Here is a 21,266-nt window from a genome sequence, read left to right as displayed (position 1 = left end):
GAGATAGCGTGACCGAGTTGATAATATGCGCAAAAGCCAGTGGTCTTGGACTTGAAAGCAAAGCAAGCATTTGAAAAAGACATCAGCAAAACCCTTCAAAGGGAGTCGTGACTGGTTCGATAATTTAAAAATAAAAAACTAACTGGACAAAACGAACACGATTTGAGAAGCAGGAAGTTCCGCCTCGAAAGCCGCGGGGGAATACATTAACATCTTTGCCTCGGTTATTGCACAAGAACGTTTAAATTTGTGTAACGCAAGATTAAAACTTATTTTTAAGTGTGTGTATAGTAAGCTAAGTTAATTTTAAAGTTTATGTTATGTTACAAACGCGTCCGTCAAGTCTCTCTCCTGTTCTTTCTCTCTCGTCCGCGCCGTCTGTCTGTACCGAGTAATGTCACATTTCAGTATTGAAGATCAAAACCACTAGATAGGTATTTGTTATTTTGTGAGGTAGTGGTGAATTGGAACCAATAAAAATATGTTTTTCCATTGTAATAACCTGTTTTTGGTGTTTTTCAGAGGGTGGGAATGAATGAATTAGTATTTAGTTCATTTCTATGGAAAAATTGATTTGAGATACGGGAAAATTGACATACAATGTGTACTCGTATCTCAAGGTATTACTGTATATAGAAAATGGGTGGTCATTAAATCATTAAAATCTCAAGCAATGTTTTTCCGTTATGTTTCAATTGGAAAAAGAAAATGTTGACTAAGGTTAGTCCCACTTTTTCATCGACTGCGCCACACTATCAGCAAAAAAATAAACAAATAAATGTAAAAAATCTAATCAACCAAGCCGTTTTCTCCGGATCAGGTTATGGGGGGTGACAAACCTCCAATCTGAATTCAAAATGAAACCAGCGGTGGCGCGCTTTGACGCAAAAAGCCCCCCCTCCATCCATCGTGGACGCGCACGTGAACGCGCCCCTCGCTGTCATCAGTACAAACATCAGCGTCTTGCCGTGTGCGCGCGAGAAGCCCGAGGAGGGAGACGGAGGTGAGAGAGGGAAATAGAGAGAAAAAGAGAGAGGGGCTGCTGGTGCTGCCACCGCTGCAGGACGTTGTGGGGGGGAAAAGGCTGTGCGACGAGGAGCATGATGATGATGGAGTCGAGGCGGTGGAGAATCGTGGATTTGCAAGAAAGGACTGCTCAAATTTGACAGAGGAGGCTCCTTTTTTTCTATACGCCTCTTCTCAGTCTCCTGCATCCTTTCTCCTTCTCTTCTTTTTATTTTGTTCTTCATTTGCACATCCTACGTGGCCATCTAACCGAGACAGAGAGGGGGAGTACCTCACGGATGCATGGGAAGGTAAAAAAAAAAAAAACAGGACGCAACAAGGCTTGCCATCCATCCATCCATACATCCATCCATCATTCCCCCTTAGGATGCTCGTAATGGACATCATGAAAGCAGCATTTGTTGATAAAGAAAGAACATTAGCTTTAAATTAAAACCCAGAGCTGGAGACTGAGAAATTCCCTCTTTTTTTATTGATTTTCTTTTTAATCATTCATAGTGTAGCCCCGAGGAAAACGAGCAATGTTGAATCACTTGTCCTGGTGAATTATTCATTGGTACTATATGATTTTTGTATTCTTTCCCACATATGATTTTTCTCTCATGGCTTGTTAGAAATATAGTCCAAATACACCCAGGCTTACTATCAAGTGGATGCTGAAGAGTGTCTTTTTGTGTGGATTTTATTTGCTTTTTGGAAGGGTGCACGGAGGCAGGTGGGCAGAAAGAAAAGCTTTTTTCCATTTTTTTTTAAAGAAAGCAAAAAACATGCTGCCTTCTCAAGAAGCCTCCAAGATCTACCACGGCAATTATAACTACAACTACAACCCACGGGCAGTCGGAGTGCTGTGGGCCATTTTCACCATTTGCTTCGCCATCGTCAACGTGGTGGTCTTCATCCAGCCCTACTGGATCGGCGACAGCGTGAACACGCAGCAGGCCGGCTATTTCGGCCTCTTTCACTACTGCGTGGGCACCGGGCCGTCGCCCAGCCGGGAGTTCACCTGCGTGGGCAGCTTCTCCGACTTCAGCTCCATCCCATCCGGAGCCTTCAAGGTAGCATCGGTGTTCGTGCTGCTCTCCATGGTGCTCATCATTGGCTGCATCGCGTGCATGGCGCTCTTCTTCTTCTGCAACACCTCCACCGTCTACAAGACCTGCGCCTGGATGCAGCTGCTGTGCGGTAAGCACGTGCATGTAGGCAAACAAGCAGGGAAGACCCGCATCTTTTGTTTGTTTCATGGGGGCAGGAGGTCCTGAGATGCACGTGGCATCGGTGTAGCCGTGTGTCTGGCTTGATCCTGTTTTGATTTAATCTTAAAATAAGGCTCTGTTGGTAAATATAGAATCCAACTGTTGTGGTTTCAGGCCTGCCTTGCAGTGTCCACGTCTCCATATCCTCATTCTAACCCAGTATGGTTGGAGGGGAAAGGGGAATTCCAAAGCTATCAATCCACTATTTATAAAATAAACTCAAATTTACTGTAAAATACTGGCAAAATTATACCGTTGCAGGGCAACCGTAAAAGGTTAACTGTCAAATTAATAACAAACTCCCGAAAAAAAGAATAATTTTGAGAGGTATATTTCGTATGTTATGACATGGGAAATGAATGAATGAATATTTGTAAAATATACAATGTTGCTTAACTTCAAAATACAGCAAAAAGTACATATCGAATCTTGGATGGTAGTGTCACTACCGTGCTCCCCTTCTTTCTCTCCCCCTGTTCGAGCTGGAGTTTGAACTCAAATAGTCACTGTGGTAGTCAGATGTGCTAACTACTGAGCTAACAGCAGAGTCTATCTTCACCTGGCAGCACACTTAAGTTCTCAGAAAGTCATATCATAATTTTCTACACGTGTAGCATTTCGAACCAACTCTGCAGTAGCTCAGTAATTAGCACATTTTTGAATCCCAACTGGAGCAAGGGGACAAAAAAGCACCATTGAAACTGGTTATATGGCAATTACAGTAAAAGACATTTACGCATTAAATGTGCTGATTATCGTCACGGGGTTCATTGCTAGTCTATCCACGGTAACTATTTGCAGTGAGCAGGGTACACCCTAAAATGGTCGCCAGCCAATCAGAGGGAACAAGGAGACAAACAGCCATTTACCCTTATACACAATTTCTTATAGCCAAACTTCATTTTTTATTGTCAACCCTGTACGATCTGATAGAGATTTTGGTTTATCGTGTCCACAAACAATGGTCTGTCTCTTTGTGTGTCCAACGGCTGACTGGCGACCAGTCTAGGGTGTAGTCTACCTTTCGCCTGAAGTTAGGTGGGGATAGACTCCACCAAACCTTACAAGGATATGCGGTACAGATGATGAATGAATAAATGAATTTCAAGTATTCATGAAACAATGTGCTGTGTATTACAATGTTGTTTCAAGTACCAAACCTTCTCTCTGTGGATCTAAACCGTATAATGGGACAGAGGTAAGTTGTCAAAAAGGCTTGGCCAATGCCCAAATGTTGTTCACAACCTTGAACATCAACATTTAATCCTCCACTCTGACTTGATGGAGGTAGCAGCACGTCCCCTGGCACAGCCTATTGGCCAGCTATGCCACTGCAAATGCACTGATGGCCAATTTGAACTGACGGTGGCCTCAATTCAGGCCAAATAGACCAAACGTGTCAATTCCAGAGCAGTTAGGGTGAGGATCATGAGGTCGTTGTGCTTTCAAATCCACCTCGGAGGGTGAAAGGGAAGTATGCCATTATCAGTTTAGGTTTATAGCAGATCAAACCACTGTAAATCTCTGACCGCCCACACGGTGCTGAAGTACCGTCAAATCCAATTTGTGAATGTACGCTTCTTTAAAGGGACTGTCCAGTCAGACTAAATAAATAGTTTGATTAGGAAAAAGTAGAGACTGCAGGACACCCCCATTCGGTGGCAAGCCAATCGTAGAGCACAAGGAGACGGACAAAAATTAATGCTAAAACTCATACCTGGTGGCAATTTAGAGTGTCAACCAGTCTACCTTGCATATTTTTGGCATGTAGAAGGAAACAGGAGTACCAGGAGAAAACCCACAAAAGCCTGGGGAGAACATGCAAACTCCACATAGTGATGACCGACCTGGGCTCAAACTCTTGAACATAGAACTGTAAAGCCAACGTACTAACCACTCGTCCACCGGGAATACTCTCCATCAGTACAGCCAAATTAGATTATAGCCTGTTTCTGCATTGTCAACGTTATTTTTTTCTGATTCTTACTGTAGAAATGAAATAACAGAAATGATAATTACTTCCATTCATTTTCCGAACTGCTTATCCTCACAAGAGTTTCACGGGGTGCTGGAGCCCATCTCAACTTACTACAGGCACCAGACGGAGGACACCCTGAATGGGTGGCCAGCCAATAGGGGGGCCACAGACTACAGTAATCGATTATTTGATATACCACAACGTGATATTGAGCAAATTTCCATCACTATAATACATTTCTTTTTATACTGGGACAAAAAGACTGCTTTTTTTTTTTACTTCAGTATGGCATGTGTAAAGAGTAAAGTTAAAAACCACCTGTTGCCACTGTTAATAAGGCTCTCCATGAGTAAGGTTTGACTGACATACTGCGTTTTGACCAAGTAATTTACACAGCTCAAAAATGACTAGTGTAATAGTAAAAGTCGCCTCTCTAACATCATCCCTGCACCCCACTCACTCTGCATGCATGGTTAATCCATTTATGCTTAACCCAACTGTCATACGTGAGTTGACGTGTCTGTCATACGTGAAGAGTGAGGCACATGCATGACTTAGCTAGACAACTGCTGTTTTATTGTGACATTAGACCAGGCATTACATTAGCATAGCAACATAGCCAGCCCAAAGCATCAGGACAACAATACAAGCATAGCATATTACGGTACTATATTGCATGGTAAATCTTTATTTATTTTATGAATTAATCAATTAATTTATTTATTTTGACACTTTTTACACTGGATATTGCACTACAATTTACATTAATATAAGTCTTCAGGTTGCCCGAATCACATTTTCTCAGTTTGACAAAATCTTTTATAAGTGTTGCAAATAGCTCTAGATTTTTAAGGGAAAGAAAGCAACATTTTAAAATGCAAAAATTGTTATCTTTCATTCACGATACAAGAAAAATCAATAAACATTATCATCAGGCAAGATAACTAGTGATAAAATGACTGAGAACTAGCTCTTAAAAGGAACCATTTATTTAATTTCCATCCTAATTACAATGGTTAATAAAAATAAATAAATGAATGTGGGATGGGTTACTACCCCAGTGCCGAGTTTAAGTCGTGACATTGCATCTCCTCCCTCTTATGATGTACCTTCACAGAAACATGAATAATAGACACATAACTTTAAAAGTCTAGACGAAGATGCATGCTTCCTCAAACGAAAAGAACAAGTGCAGGACAAGATGTCCCCAAAGAATTTGTGGTCTAGGAGGATCTTTGCTGCCTGTGCTTTGACATACATTTTGATTCATTCGGGTAACATTCTCCCAGATGAAATTAGTTTGTGTTCATGTTTTTAGGCCTTACCAAACATTTATTTGTGTGCAAAAAGCATAATCTCTGAGATTGACCGGTTTTGATTTTATTTTCATGTTTATATGGCACACACAATTTATTTCCCCTTCTATTCCCCTTTCCACTTTATCACTTATGTTGTCTTTCTTCAGCCTTCCAGAAGAAATGAGTTACTATAGGAAGGCCTGTGGCCCATTAGTCACTCTTCTCTCGACTATCAACTCATCCATCCATCTATTCATCCATCCATCCATCCCCTCTTTACATCTGACCTCATCTGTTGCAATATTAAACAGAACTAAGCAGGACATGGGCCGTGGCTCAGGGGAGGAGCTGTCCTGGTACAAATGAACTGTCAGTTCCTGCTCGGTCAACGTGTTTTGAGTGAGTGCACATGTGTCTGTGTAATTGATGTTAGATGTGTTGGAAAGTGTAGTCCAAATAAATAAGTCTGTGCAACGAAATGGTGTGCTTTTAACTGCTGTAAGATAATAAAGGGCGAGTGGTTAGCGTGTCAGCCTCAAAGTTCCTGTGAGGAGTTTGCATGTTCTCCCCATGCCTGCGTGGGTTTTTCCCGGGTACTCCGGCTTCCTCCCACATCCCAAAAACATACAAGGTAGACTGGGGGGTTTAAATTGCCCTAGGTATGAGTGTGATCATGACTGGATGTCAATCTCCCTGTTCCCAATTCAGGGTGTCCCCTTGCCTGCCAGCACCCTCTGCGACCCTTGTGTGGATACATGGACTTTTTTTTTAATTCAGAGCATGTCTACATTAATATTCATATCCATATGCGCTATTATTAGCTAACACAGCCACACTTAGGAGTAACTCTGTGCCCAAGACTTTCCGGCTCCAATTTCTTACTATGGAATTACATGTACATGGTCGGCATTTTAATTAGAGGTTAACCGAATGGAATCTGCAATTATATTACATTTAGATTATTAGAATTGTACTGTTTATTAGCAATGGCAGTCATTTTGTGTTTGATCCCAAGACAGAAATATTACATTCTGCCTAATCCTTATTTGTTAATTTTCCTTTGAGGATTTCACTGTCAATTTCCTCCAGCAACATGACAAGTTATGCCAATTGCAAACCAAATTAGAATGAAATGCTGTACAATTCTTCAAGGCAAGACTTTATTCATTAAAGGATTTATGTGACACACAATAGCCAGAAAATATAGCCTCAAGGCATAATAGGCAAGACTATAAATATGACAATACATTAAGCTATGTGTAGGTAGTAATAGTATATTTATAGTATAGTAATAATCTATTCTGTTTCTTCTCAATCTTTCAACATCCCTTGTGTTCAATATGGTTCTCTTTGGGATATTTGGAAGTGTTGCAAAAAAGGCTAAAAAGTTACATTCTAACCTTTTGTTGCTAGTTATATTGACATCTGGTCACGACATTATTCTCAAGTTTGGTTCAACTTTAGAATCTGAAAGACTTCAAATATTATGGTTTTATGACACCAAATTCAACAAAATCGTGTTGGTGAAGAAGGACACTATGTCAACAGTATTTTGTGGGTGCCAAATGTTAGTTCAATGTCTTCAAAAACACGTTTGCTCACCTAAAGTATTTCCGCTTTACTGTGTGTTATTGAGAGTCTCGGTGCATGTATACAGACAAATGTGCCCATAATTTAATACATTCTGCAGTGGTTGAGTTAAATATAGAACAAGAGAAAGAGAGAGATTCCGAGGGGAATACCCTAACTAACCCCCCCTCCTATCCCCTCCCTTTCGCTCTATTTCTGAGATTTCTGGATGGCTTTTCCCAAACAAATGTACATGTTTTAATTATCAGGCACTTAATAAATAATTCTAAAGACACTGGGGTGGTTCTAAAAATAGACCGACATATGAATAATGGATTCCTTTGACCCTCCTTGGCTGTCTCGCTTGTCAGTGTATGCATGTTGGGGTGCGTGCGCCTGCGTGAGCAAGTCTGTTTCGGCGTGTGTAGGTGTGCCGTGCTGATTGTGGCACTTTACACAATCTTGCTGCCACCAGTGTTCACTGACTATTTTAGGAGCCTCTTCTTTAAGCCAAATTTTCAACAAGTGATCAGGCTTACTTGAGCTGAACGGAGTACAGTTTGGACCATTTGCCAGAGCAGATGGCTGGCTCCAATACTGCAAGTAAAATATTTCCACAACATATTCCCAGATGAGATGAAAATCACAAATGATTCCAACAAAGGAGTACAATGGCTCAGGAAGCCACGGAAAACAATAGGTCACCCAGCATTGTGTGTGTGTGTGTGTGTGTGTGTGTGTTTTTGTTTGATTCATGTTAGTTTACACAGAAGTAATAATGGTGGTCGGACTATTAAAAGAACTATTGCCTTCACCCTTAGGTAGAAATGACATGTTTTTAATATTTTTCCCCAATTTTTGACATTTCTCTTACTGAGAGTTCACTTTTCTCAATAAATATACACAAGATACATAAAAAAATATACAAAAGAACCCATTTTTTAACATGACTTTTCTTTGAATTTTGGTAAAATAGAAAATAACTATATAGGATAAAATCAGAATGCTCAGGAGAAACGTAGAGCAGAGCTGCTCCCTCAAAATAAAAAATAAAAAAATGTGCCCACACACTTAAATTTAGATCACTGGATGTATTTTTAGGGCCCTTATATAATCACATTGGGCTGGTTAACCAGAATTAGAATGCCATGTGGATCTGAAAGTCTGTCAAAATTGTTATATAAGAGGTCTAGAAATATCTTTGATGTGCTATATATAGCTAGCTGGTTGTGCAGAATATTTAACCAGTTCGATCACAATTGTGCCCTAGTGTTTTTTTCTTCTTTCAAATCTCAAATGCTCTCATTAGGGGGTTTGTCTTTGAAGCTATGCTCCAAACAGCTGACAGCTCGTGAAGATTGTAGGCGATGAAGAAAGATGGAAAAAAGACAATGGTGTATTGTAGCAGAGAGCGTCCAGCTTTTTTTTTTTCTTTCTTACACTCGCTGTTCGATCCCCCTACTTGACAACTTTGATGTCCCTGGGCTCTGAGTTCAGAAAGAAGCGCCTTGAGAAATTGGAAAGAGAAGAAGCGGAGGAAAACCCCAACAGCTTCAAAGGGCTTTTCTCGAGTTTTATTTTTAGCTTGATGGTGGCCACTTTTAAACACTAGAGTAAGGAGTAAAGGAAAGATGGAGGCAAGTCCAACAATGTCTCTTATTTCTAGCTTGGCAGTGTACTTGGACGACATTCGACCAACCATACTAAGATGGTAGGGATTGGTGCCTTGCTCACTGGTACTCGCAGGCTTTACGAAGGGAACTAGCAATACAATTGGAAATGTATCTGTTCAAATTTAGTTATCAACAAGTGGTGTACTTTTGCAATGATAGAATTGAATTAATGTTACTGTAAATCAACTCTTTGACTGCCACTGACAGCAAAAAACATCCAATCCATTTGACATCTAATAAAGCTACTTGTTTGTGAGGTAGCTAAATGGTTGTGTGTAAGATGTCCTACATTTTTTTTTTCATTCATTATCATCACATGGGTCACTTGGGGTGCTGGAGTCTATCCCAGTAAATTATGGTCAGCAAGTTGGGGTCACCATGAATTAGTTTCCAGCCAATCACACGGCACAAGGAGACAAACCATTCACACACACGCACATTCAAACGGGCCTATTATGGATGTATTTGGGATGTGCGAAGAAACTGGACTACCTGGTGAAAACCCACGCTGACACAGGGAGAACATGCAAATTCCACAGAGGAAGGCCGGAGCGCGGGTTAAATCCCTGATATTACAACTGTGAGACGAGACTATCTATAGTGGTACTTGGTGAAATCAAATTCCATGTTTGTTTTTAACTTGGCAATAAAGATTGTTTTGGCTGTGAAGAACTTTGAAGGGGATAGACACACTAGTGAGCATTTTTTGCGTATTTACCAGCAGATGCACAAACCTGATTAATTTTGGAACATTGAGTGGAGGTATGGCAAACGCCTGACTGGCAACCTGTCTAGGGTGTAGTCTGCCTTTCGCCAAAAGTCAGCTGGGATAGGCTCCAGCTACTCCACAATACCTTACGAGAATGAGCGGTACAGAAGATGAATGAATGATTGGAGGTATACAAAGAGGAGTATACTTATTAAACGGGCTTCCCTCTAGCAGATACGTATCGTCCCCTCTGGAGTTTTCAACGAAATCTTTTCACTCTCAAAGAAACTCCATGCGACTGTGGAGAATTGTCATATCTCACATGTTCATCAAAAACCTCTAAAACATGTTAACTGATGCTCACTACTCTGTAAATGATTCTTCCCCCTCTTCGACCGTCTATGTTTCTATCTTGCATGGAGGTCATAAAGAGAAGCTAATAATGTGCTGATTTCCCAGGATGATGGCTCATATTGGTCCTCTATTCTCTCATTACTTACTGTAATACTGTCATTATATCCCTTCTCATTACATTCCCTCATTATGCATGCAATGATTCTGGGGAGCAGAACCACTCTGAGTGTATCCTCGCTCAAGATGTGCGCTGACTAATCTTGTATTCTCCCTCATCTGTTGCCAAGAGTTCACCGCCCACCATTGACTTGTGATGGATGAGAAGGTAAAGCAAGGGGTCTTCACAGGGAATGGCTAATGTTTCAAGAACCTACAACATACCTCATGGACCTTAATATTAGATACTATACCTTTCAAATGTTTCAATTATATGAAGGGCAAAAGCTGTAATGAGTTACTGATGCTGTAGTGGTACATTGACCTAACTTGGTGTATATAAGTAGTGTGAGATCTATTTCCTACTTAGCGAGTATGTGAATATTTGTCTGTCTTTGTATTTTCCCAGTGACTGAATGTTGACTTGTTTAAACGTGTGGTCCATGGGCTGGAGCACCCTGGGATTCAGACTAGGATAAACATTGTTGAAAATGGAAGGAAAAAAAAAGTTGTGTAACTTGTTATTGTTTTGCGACATACAGAACTCCTATTAAGGCTGTACATGGCATTTTATTAACAATGCAGGTGAACACAAATGTATGTAGGATGGCTGAATACATTAGTAGGCAAAGAATCCAACAAATGGAATCTCTTGTGAACGCATTGCATGGACTGCTGAAGAATCAACTTTCCGTACATCAAAATAATGTCCAGCACCTAGACACAAAGTTACAAAACACGCATACAAAGATTGTAAAATATGTATGTGCATAACTCCAAATACTCCCAAATACACTTCAACCGGCAGCTCCAGGTATAACTAATTTCTAATTCCCTACTCTGCTTGACTTTAGGGCTCTATATTCATACACTGTCTAAATCTAGCCAAATGAACGGTCTTTGAATACAACAAGTTTTGGGAATTCTTTGGCGAGGTACAAGAATGCGCTTTGGAAAGAGAGTGGGATGTGTTGGTTATAGGCGTGAACACCACCAAAACCTTCACACAAGTAAGCAGACTATTTTACCTTTTCCTTGAAAACACATTTGAGTGTTTATTACACCCCTCATGCTCAGCCTGACAGAAGGAGAAACTGGTTTCAGTAGGTGGTCACTGCGCATTAAGTATGAGGAACTATGAAATTCACCCTTTTTAGCCATAGGTTTAGGTGGTATTTTATAATGACTGGTTTTGTCTGCAGTGGTTGCTGCTGGCGCCATTCAGTTTTAAAAACAGTCTGTCTTGTTTCAGTTTTTTGGCTGGATGTGGCACTTTGTAACGTTGAGTTGAATCTGACTCTTTTATAAATGGTGCTTGGTGATGTTGGCTTTAAAAAGACACAGCCTGGCCTGAATGAGGATTTGGTGTGACGGCTGCCATGTATGGTCACCATCTCCCGCTATAGCCCCCTGCTTTCCTTGAAAAGCCTCAGGCTGAACACTATTTAGATAGAGCTGGTAAACGTGGGACATGGTCCAATCAGTTCACATAGTAATGTTAACTTTCATGAATGCGCATTGGCACAAGGTTCGGATTCCCATATCTCTTCCAGTCTTTGAATCTATATTGTTGCTCTGTTCTATTCTCAATCTGTCCACACACCCTTGTTTGTGTTTGTGGGTATCAGTGAAAACAACTTGAGGCTATTTTTTTTGACTCCAAATTGTTGATAGAATTAATATGAATTTGAACGGTGGTTTATACAATATGTGGCCACTGACTAGGTGCGTGGCCCTACTGCAATCAACTGATTATATTAATAAGACACAAGATTGTGGAACAGTTTGGAGACCCCTGTAATAAGGGGTCAACAACGAACAGCAAGCACTCAGAAGATAGCTGTTAGCTGATTGTCGTATTTGTCTGTCCTCCAATATCACAATCTAATGCACGAATACTGCACCTCAACAGCATTTACGATCACTAACACTGAAATCCTGTAGACATTAGAGGCAGTGTTCTAGCAGCAGAATGAGCGATAGTGGGTGAGGTATCACTCTAAAGCACTACAGCTAAGACGTAAAAGGGTATCAAGGCCAAGTTAACCTGAATAAGTCAGATGTGTTTTCCAGTTTATGTCTGTGCTTACATCGACTCATCCATATTCTATTCAGTTTATCTTGCTCAAAATCACAGTAGCTGAACAAAGATCAGTCATAGTAACCATTACAATGCCACTGACCCGGTTCTGGGTGTACCAAATTTTATAACATATATAACAATAATAAAAGCTTGTCTCTGAAAGATAAACAAAGCTTCTCTGAAATATCCGTTCACGTCCACTCAATTGTGTATAAGAATACTAGGTCTATATATATATATATATATCACCATTTTCTTTTCTTACTTGTTCTCATGCAGGAGTGTGCTTGGTGCTGGGCTGCGTGATCTTTCCTGATGGATGGGATGCTGAGGTCATCCGGGACATGTGCGGGGAGCATACAGGAAAGTACTCCCTTGGCGACTGCTCTGTACGCTGGACCTATATGTTGGCCATCATGGGCATCCTTAACGCCCTGATTCTGTCTTTAATTGCCTTCGTCCTGGGCAACCGGCAGAATGATTTCTACCTGGATGACCTGCAGACCGACAACAAAGGTTAAGACAAACTTGTTTTTATGCCTTGACAGACATCCTGCTTTGTCACAAAGTCATAAAATTGTTCATTTTATGGGAGGTCCACTCAGGAGGTGCATTAACCTCCTATGACCCGGCGTCCACGTGTGTGGACATCACAATTTTGGTTGTCAAAGACTACAATGTCAAATTTTGGACTACAAGTGCCTGTTCTCAGAAACTACATCATGTAAAAAGATAATTCTTGTTTTTTTATACTCCCAATTAGCCTAAATATCAAAGAGAAAATAAAAATGCATGCCTTGCAAGAGTTTGGGTCTTAAAGAGGTTAAACTATTATTGTTTAGAATTAGCATGGAAAAGCCTTTACCCTAAAATCTTATAATACATCGGATACAGATGAAAGAAATATAATTTGGTACAGGTTCTAATATTTGAAAAAATTACACTCCAAAAAAAATACGATCCAACTTCACTCATTTTTCCATTTTAGTTTCAGTGTTGCATTCAAAAGCTAGAGAAGCTCCCTTGGTAAAATAGCTTGCACAAAGTTGCATCAGAATGCTTAAAACCTTCTCGTTAAGCTATGTGAAAGCAGACAATTGGAGGAAAGGAATGAAAGAAGTCATTCATCTGTATTAAAAAAATAAAATAAACAGGATGACACAATGACAGTGACAATATTTCAGTAACAGTGTAAGATAGTAAGATATAGCAATAGATAGGGGTCTCACTTCTCCAATGGACCTCTGATGGTTGCCATGGTAACAAGAGATATTCCAGTGTGTGGGCGTGGCTTCCTGATTTTATCTGATTAACCCCACTGGCAGCCATCAAATGTCTTCATCTGGCCATAAACAATGATGCATATGCTTAACGCAGACTTACATAAGCATAATAATGTCTTGCACACACATGGATTTTCTTTCCCCTTTTAAAAACTGCCAACACTGTTGTCCCATTTGTGTCTTTTCAGATTTTGCAGTGTCCAGGGTAAGTAAGGAATTTTGCTTAGTAAGTTGCATGTGCATTACAAACAGACACGACAATAACACTGTGTGTATGTGCGTGTGTGTGTGTGCGTGCGTGTGCGTGTGCGTGTGTGTGTGTGCGCGCGCATGATAAACAAGCATTACAGCAACATTACATTATTTAAATTATGAAAATCACAAATTTATTTTTTGTTTGATGAAATAAATTAGTTGTTTACAAGGGAATTATTTACTTTACTCAGTGATACGACTTGTATGAAATGATTTTATTTCATGCTGTATTCCTACTGGGCAAATTCAATCTCTTGCTTGTCACCCGAAAATGCAGACATGTAGGTGAAGATGCAAACAAAATAGAATATTCACTTTTTCAATTGTTTTTCCACGCTGCTTATCTTTGTAGGGGTGCTGGAGCCTATCCCAGCCAATTATAGGAAGTAGCCAGGGGGAAATCCTGAATTGGTGGCCAGCTAATGGCGGTAGCAATAAGACAAACAACCATTAAGCCCCACACTCCTAATAATTTAAAGAATTGAATCAGGCTATTAGGCATGTTTTTGGTAAGTAGGAGAAAATAGGCAATCTCTGAGAAAACCCACACAGGCAGCGGGAGAACATGCAGAGTCTAAAAAGGAAAGCCAGAGTCCAAAAAGGAAAGCCGGAGCCCAGGCTTGAACCCTTTATCTCAGAACTGTGAAGCAAATGGACTAACCAACCACTCGTTCACCATGTCGACCAAATACTGTGCGTCAACACAAACATATATTTGACTACCTGGTTGGTAAAATGCATTCATTTATGCAATGTATAACAAAGTTTATTCAGACTATTCTCATTTTCATGTTAATTAGAGTGTATTCCTGTGAGAACAGGTGTTTCTGTGATATTGCCATTTGTCATTTCTCTCTGCATATAACACCAAAGAGAGTGTGTGGGTGCGGGGCAGATTTATAGAAAAGAGGTTTAATTCAGGTGTTTCCCTGGCTCCAAAATAATGAGTCGTCAGAGTGCCAAAGAGTTTCATTTCATGGAAAATTAAGCAGATAAAAGGACTGCAGCAAGGTGTAAATTTGTCTTTGGTAGCTAGTCACAGGAAAGCTCAGTAGGTGGTCCCAAGAGGAGCCAATGCTGGGATAGGGGAAATAAAAATGTTGCCAAACTCACCGTCTGCTGCAGCTTTTTCAAACAAGCCGATGCACAAACAAGTGCAAGTTAGATTTGTACTCCTGGCAGTCAATGAAAGGCAACTGTGGACAAAATGGAGTGACTGGGAGACAACTCAGAGGGATATGATCTTTGGGGCCATCAGTGGCACACTCAGATTTAGGTAAGCTGCCTGTCATGGTGGTGAGCCTGTGTTGGGCTGTTAACGCTCCTGCTGTGGAGCTCAGCTGCAACAAATGAATGGGGCAAAAAACTGGCATGGGATTGGCCAGTCAAAGAGGCACATGAATTTAGACTTAATTGGAACATCTGGGACTAGTCAGACTCGGACAGATTGAAATTCCCAGCCTGCTGAAAACTCATTCAAATTAGATCAGTGACCTTGTTGATAGTTGGAGAAAAGTGTGTTATTGCTCACCTTCAAACTCTATTCTGAATGAGTGTGTATGCATACGAGTGTTTTAAAAGATTTTGTCAATTTTCTTCCTTAAGGGAAGAGTTGAAAACTTTGCTTACTTGTCCCCCCCTTTACTCTCCTTGTTTATTTATTGAACCAGGTAAATAGCTGGCAAGCGCCCATTCTGTCTACCCATGCATGTACGTGTTCGTTGTATAAATGTTCTCTGTGGTGGGTTGTGCCTGGAATGATATGAAATTTACAAATGTATATGATTTACAGTTTAATTTATGAAAACTAAAACAAAACAGATTTTCATTAGATGCAATTTATTTGACATTCGAAATTGAATTACAGAACTGTATGATGAAACTTTTTTCTTTCTTCAGATTGAGGTTCGGGATAGAAGAGAGCCAAGGTATGGAGTACAACGTCTCCACTGAGGACGACGATAGCACTGGACATCTACTCTTCTTCTATTATTCCTCTCTATTTCTCTTCTTCTTCCTCCTCTTCTCTGTTTCTCTTCTTTGCAATGATCAGGATTTCACCCAATGTCAATACGGACACAAAGTGTACAGGATTATGTAAAATAAAGCAAAAATAACAATAATTGGGAAAAACTATATTTTGGAGAAAAAAAAACATCTTTACAGTGGAGTGAACACTTGACTTTCAGAAAAAAATACATCTATGGTGTGGGGAAAGTTTATTTATCTTAATTTATGTGAGAAACAGGATAAAAAAAAATCTTGTCTGTCAATAATTTGTTTGGACCTTAGTTTTGCAACTTCATCACTGGGTGTTTTTGTATTTTCATATACGCAAGTCACAAATGAGAGTCCTTATCCAGTACAACAGTTCATTCAAAATATCAATAGTCCTGGAGATGAACAAACATCAATAGCAGGTGGCTCCTTGACGACATTTCCAGGATTACCCCATGACAGCTTTACAAAAACCGCTGGGAGATTCTGTGCTTGACATAATGTTAAGAACTACGTAAAGAGGAAAAGGGGAAATTATGAGATCTATTTTTGTTTTCAGCACCTGTCTAGATTTGCACCTTGTGCTGCCAAAGTTAACACTGACAATGCCTTCAGTGGAAGAAATGATTAGTCTACTTTTGTAAACTGCCAGTCGTTATCACGGCTTTCGTTTGCTGCTTTGTTACAGTCGATGAACATTTGGTACAAGAAAGTGTAATCAGACTTCAAAGGTGTCTAATTGGCTTGGGTAGATCACATCACATCAGTCATGTCCATAGATCTTGCAAATCTCTCTGCCTGTGTCCTGATTGCAGGTACACCAAAATCGCCTTAGACCAGCGGTCAACCTTGCGCTCAAGTTTAGACCCCCTCTTCAGCAGCCGCATTTAAACCCTATCTCCAGCAGCGAATAGGAGGAATGACTCTCACCCATCGAATTTTTATTTACACGCTGCGTCATGGAACACCCATACCACACCGTTTTACCTGCATTTCCCAGAGTTTTCCAAATTCCAAAATAAGTGTGGAGAGTTTCACACGGACATAAATCATCCAGTTTTGCTGTGTTTTGTGCCAATATTTTAAAACTTTTTATTTTTATTTTTTTTCTTTAATTCTTAAGCCAGACATTGCCAGAAAATGATAGAGGTTTATTATTACAAAATACAAGAATACGTTTACTCTAGTTTGCAAGTTAGCAGAAGCCAAACGTGCTCAATAAACACAACCACAACTGTGTAGTTATAGCAATCTCATCGCTGATTATGATCAAAAGCGGCAAAACTCACACAAAATAAATGTAATCCATAGTTTTAATAAAGTCAAAATCATATAATCAAATGATTTGTGAAATGGTTGGTGATTGTGATAACCATTAACTAATTGAAACCTTCATATTGTACTTTTCTTCTTTGCTAGTTATTAATAATATTCCTGGGAATAAACAATAGCAGTTGACTTGTGATTGACAGAAAGTGAGTTCTAAATAGCAAATTCATTCATATTTTGTAAAAGTTTACTCTAGCAACATTTAGAAACAATGATGGTAATGTAGAAAGCGATAACTAATTCATTCGCTATTTAAAAAGCCCTTATTTTATATTTTTGGTTTACCCACTTTTAAATTTTTGTTGTGTTTTACAAACGGAAATTTGTACAAATTCTGTGATCATTGTTTTCCCTATATCAGATCACTGTATATACGGTTATGGATCAGAGAGCCAGTTGTCTAATAATAGGATTTTGTATCAAAGTGATACGCCGTGAGAATTAGATGTTTACAATGCATTTTTTTTAAATTGGAAAGCTACAGCTTCCTGCGTAAGATTTCTGAATAATATTTGGGCAATATTTTGCTAACTATGTAGCAAAATACATCAATTCAATCATGATTAGTTTATAATATTCTATTTTGTGTTATGTTGTCACTGTTGGGATTTGTGCATGCTACATGAGCAGTCCTTTAACCATTATATAAAATTAGTTGTTGCCCCCCCACACACATTCATTTTAAACAAATATTGTACTTTTTCCCAAGAAAGCTGGGTTGTGTTTAACTATTCTGTTGTTTTGCTTATTTATAATGTTAAAATTTGAGAGAGACATGAACAAATGTTTTGTCACAGAACACCATGACAGTCATAACATCTGATCATGTTTTTTTTTGTTTATTTGTTTTTTTTAAATGTTGTTGTAGTATGTCATACATTATGCATGGGGGAAATCCTGGATTTGTACTTTTATCAAGATCTAAAGTAGAAATTAATTCAAACAAACAAAATGCAATTAGCAATTCCATTGACTTCATTTTACAAGGCATTCCATAAAATTCTCATCAAATATTATTATAGCACCAAAAAACTTGTAGCTCTTGTTTTTGCCGAACCATAGCACGTTTCAAAAACAGTTTGGCTGACTTGGTTACAACAACTAAGTTGACCATAGGCCCATGTTAAACACAGTGGACCATCAGAACTAATGATCAAACACAGTAGTTTAGCTGGAATCTAAAGTTAAAAAAAAAAAATAAAACATTATAGAACAGTGGACCCTCTTGATACAAGCACATTCTGTTCCATGACCAAGCTCCTAACATAAATGTGTTGGATTGGAGCCACTGCAACTAGCAGCCGCTTTGAACGGCGCCTATGATGAAAACATATTTTCATATGTTCACATGTTCATATCATAAACGTATTTTCTCCATAAAATATAACAGATTTTGAGATAATGCATGTAACACTTCCCAAGACCCCCATGTTACTTCTAAATAGCCATTCTGGATATCATTTCCAAGGCAAAATAATCTGGAAAAAAAAAAACAATATTAATGAATCAATCAAATAAAATGCATACACCGTCTCATTAAAGAAAACGATAGTATAACGTGAACAAAATAAATACCATTCAGATGCACTCGGTGTATATAAATATATATTTATATACACATTACATAGATGTGTCATGGATGGGGAGGGGCAAAAACTAAAGTATGATGATGCGGAATGCTAAAAATATCGTCATCTGTTTTGGTAACAATGAATAGAAAAGCAGAACGGCAATAACTGACGTTTTCATTAATTTCCCACTACTGAAAACGATTTGGAAATGAATTCATTTAAAGGTGTACCTGCCTACAGAAAGTGATTGTTTTCGAGTTCTGAATGTCCACTAAGATTTAAAAGGGCCAGCGTTTGCTCTTTGAACTTGATGCAAAATGCATAGCATACAGCAAAATTCACAAGTAAAGAACTTTATAGTAAGAATTTTCTAGGTTCTGACACCTGCTGGTTTGTTCAACAAAGCATGTTTAGTCTGTACCAGCACTACATGTTTACTGTAAATGAACCAAGACAGCAATTTTAAATATGAATAGTCTCACCCAAGCCTACTCCGCAGGAAAATACTGTGTGTACCTTTTGACCTTACTTTCAACAGTCCGGGTACAGTCATGAGCAGATAGCTAGATTTACTCCTAGATGTAGGTTTTTTTTTTGGATGCTAGCTAACTCTCAGGAAGCTGTACACACAGCACTATATTAATAGCTTGTAATGGGAATAAGCGTGTCTTGCAGATGCTTTGAATATGACTGCATCTCTTGTTCGTTCCTTTTGATAAATTGGGATTGAGTATTCTCGTTTTTCAAGATGGGTCAGCCAGGCTATATGAAAATGGCCTCCGTGCTGAACCTAATGCCACCTAACCACCACTCGCAGTGTCAAGCCTTGATTTGAAACCACCAATGAACTGTGTGATAATTGTGTAACGGCCGAAATTGTAGAAATTGTGGGGTTACCTTTTTCTCTCCATTTTCAGCAAATTAGTCCACTTGCTGACACCTAAAGCATGGCCTTTTGACATCTCCACACAATGCACAAAGCTGTGTCTTGATAGGGAAAATATCAGGATCTGCTTACTCCCTTCTCATTTCGCAATTCTTTCAAGCGTCCAGAATGCCTTTAAAACAAAAAAAGAAGAAGAAATCAAGAAAACAAACAAACAAATAAACAAAAGATCCTTGAAGCAAATGAAAGAAAACATGAAAGAGGCTCACATAGTCCTATTTGGACACCCAAACGCCATTGGCCGTACTTTGGCCCATCCAGGCTCCATTTTTTCCTTTACTCTGAGGAGTCTACGCTGAACTGAAACAAACCTTAACATGGAATTGACGCTATCTTAACCTTGATGAGCACATATTTCTACTACTCCAGGTGCCTCTAAGAACTTTTGATCCAGATGTGGTGGGGAACCAGCAAAACAAGTAGAGACATTGTAGGTTTTCATTTTACTAAAAGACTACAACACTCCGACTGAGCGCTTAAGCGATGCGAAATGGGTCTGATTGCGAATGAGTTTCAATTCGAGCAATAGAACTGAATTTCCAACTTAGTTATTCATTTTGAATGGTGAAAAATTTTCACTAGTTTGAATTCAACAACGTCATCATAGTTAACCTCCTAGGACCTGGCGTCCACGTGTGGACATCAAATATTTGGTTGTCACAAGACTAGAATGTTACATTTTGGACTACAAGGGCCTGGCATCCACTTATGATGTGGACATCATTTTTCTCAGAAACTACATCATGTCAAAAGATATTTTTTAGTTTTTACACTCAACAGGTCCCAATTAGCCTAAATATAAAAGAGAAAATAAAAATGCATGCCTTGCAAGAGTTTGGGTCATAGGAGGTTAATTCAAAGACGCAAAGAAGATTTGGGTGGGATGGGTAGGTTATTTTGTAATATCCCAATACTGTTTGTGGACCATGTAAATGCCATCAAATTTTCTTTGTCATTCAATACCATGTATAAAGACATCATGTTGGGTTAAGGGATTGGGGCAATGATGACTAGAGTCTGGTGAATTACGTTCTGATTCTTGTTGATCTTTCTGTTATATCTAGAAATGTTGCCAAAATATCATGTGCTACATGAAGAAAATAAGAAATATTTTATCCGTTTTTTTGTGTGGGTGTATGTCACAAAATAATTCTGCGGCTATTTGTCAGAATTTTTTTTAAATTATTATTAATGTTCTCTATCTTAACTTAATGTTAAGGTTTACTTTTAGTATATTTTCTTATAGATGGTTATTGTTTTGTCATGAGTTCACTTCCTCGATTAATTTCAACTCACTAATGTATGATTGATTGTTGGAATCTGAAGAGATCTATTTTTTATTTAAGAAATAGATTTTAAAAAGAGGAAACGAACAATTTAAATTTGCATTGTAGTGGACAAAAATCTGAAATGAGTTTGTTGCTTTTCATTGTTTATGCTGACATGATGCTTAGTTTGAATTTGAAGTCATATTGTCTAATTAATACCTTTATATGAAGTGTTACTCACTCACTATGACAATTTCTGTTACTCAAAGATGTTTGAGAAGGTCAAATAAAAATATTTTACATTCAAACCAACAGCTTGCTTTGTGTGATGGTACATTGTTGCCCTATTTAGATCAACCACAGAAGAGAAATGCATGGTTAAAAACAGTCAATCTTTCACACTCACATCAATCAAGAAATCGGACGACCACGCATGTGACATGGGAGGAAACCGGAGTACCCAGAGAAAATCCATGCAGGCACGCAGAGAAAGCAAGAAGGCTGTTGGATTTTCTCC

The 21,266-nt window shown here is 39.0% G+C and overlaps 2 protein-coding genes across 6 annotated transcripts in view; one reads left to right on the top strand and one right to left on the bottom strand.

Annotated features, from left to right (window-relative positions):
- The window catches only part of LOC144075355 (copine-9-like), a 65,765-nt gene extending 50,768 nt beyond the window's left edge, over nt 1-14,997 (bottom strand). For all 3 annotated transcript variants that reach the window (XM_077602295.1, XM_077602318.1, XM_077602327.1), the window contains exons 1-2: nt 14,751-14,997; nt 12,365-12,596 (exon numbers count right to left, since the gene is read on the bottom strand). The gene's annotated coding sequence lies outside the window, so the exon portion shown is untranslated. The remainder of the gene's footprint in view (nt 1-12,364; nt 12,597-14,750) is intronic.
- Nucleotides 942-16,631, top strand: LOC144075388 (LHFPL tetraspan subfamily member 4 protein-like). Of its 3 annotated transcripts, none has more exons than XM_077602369.1 (5): nt 942-1,316; nt 1,782-2,208; nt 12,379-12,615; nt 13,571-13,587; nt 15,537-16,631. In XM_077602369.1, exons 1-5 carry the CDS (start codon nt 1,305-1,307, stop codon nt 15,588-15,590), a joined length of 747 nt encoding a protein of 248 aa, XP_077458495.1. In that variant the 5' UTR covers nt 942-1,304; the 3' UTR covers nt 15,591-16,631. The 3 variants fall into 3 exon arrangements, with proteins under 3 accessions (XP_077458495.1, XP_077458488.1, XP_077458478.1); XM_077602362.1 differs by having other exon boundaries at nt 1,727-2,208; XM_077602352.1 differs by having other exon boundaries at nt 943-2,208.
- The last annotated feature ends 4,635 nt before the right edge of the window (nt 16,632-21,266 follow it).

Source organism: Stigmatopora argus, chromosome 1 (assembly GCF_051989625.1).
Source record: "Stigmatopora argus isolate UIUO_Sarg chromosome 1, RoL_Sarg_1.0, whole genome shotgun sequence".
In the NCBI taxonomy this organism is placed as follows: domain Eukaryota; kingdom Metazoa; phylum Chordata; class Actinopteri; order Syngnathiformes; family Syngnathidae; genus Stigmatopora; species Stigmatopora argus.
This window is presented reverse-complemented; position numbering and strand designations above follow the sequence as displayed.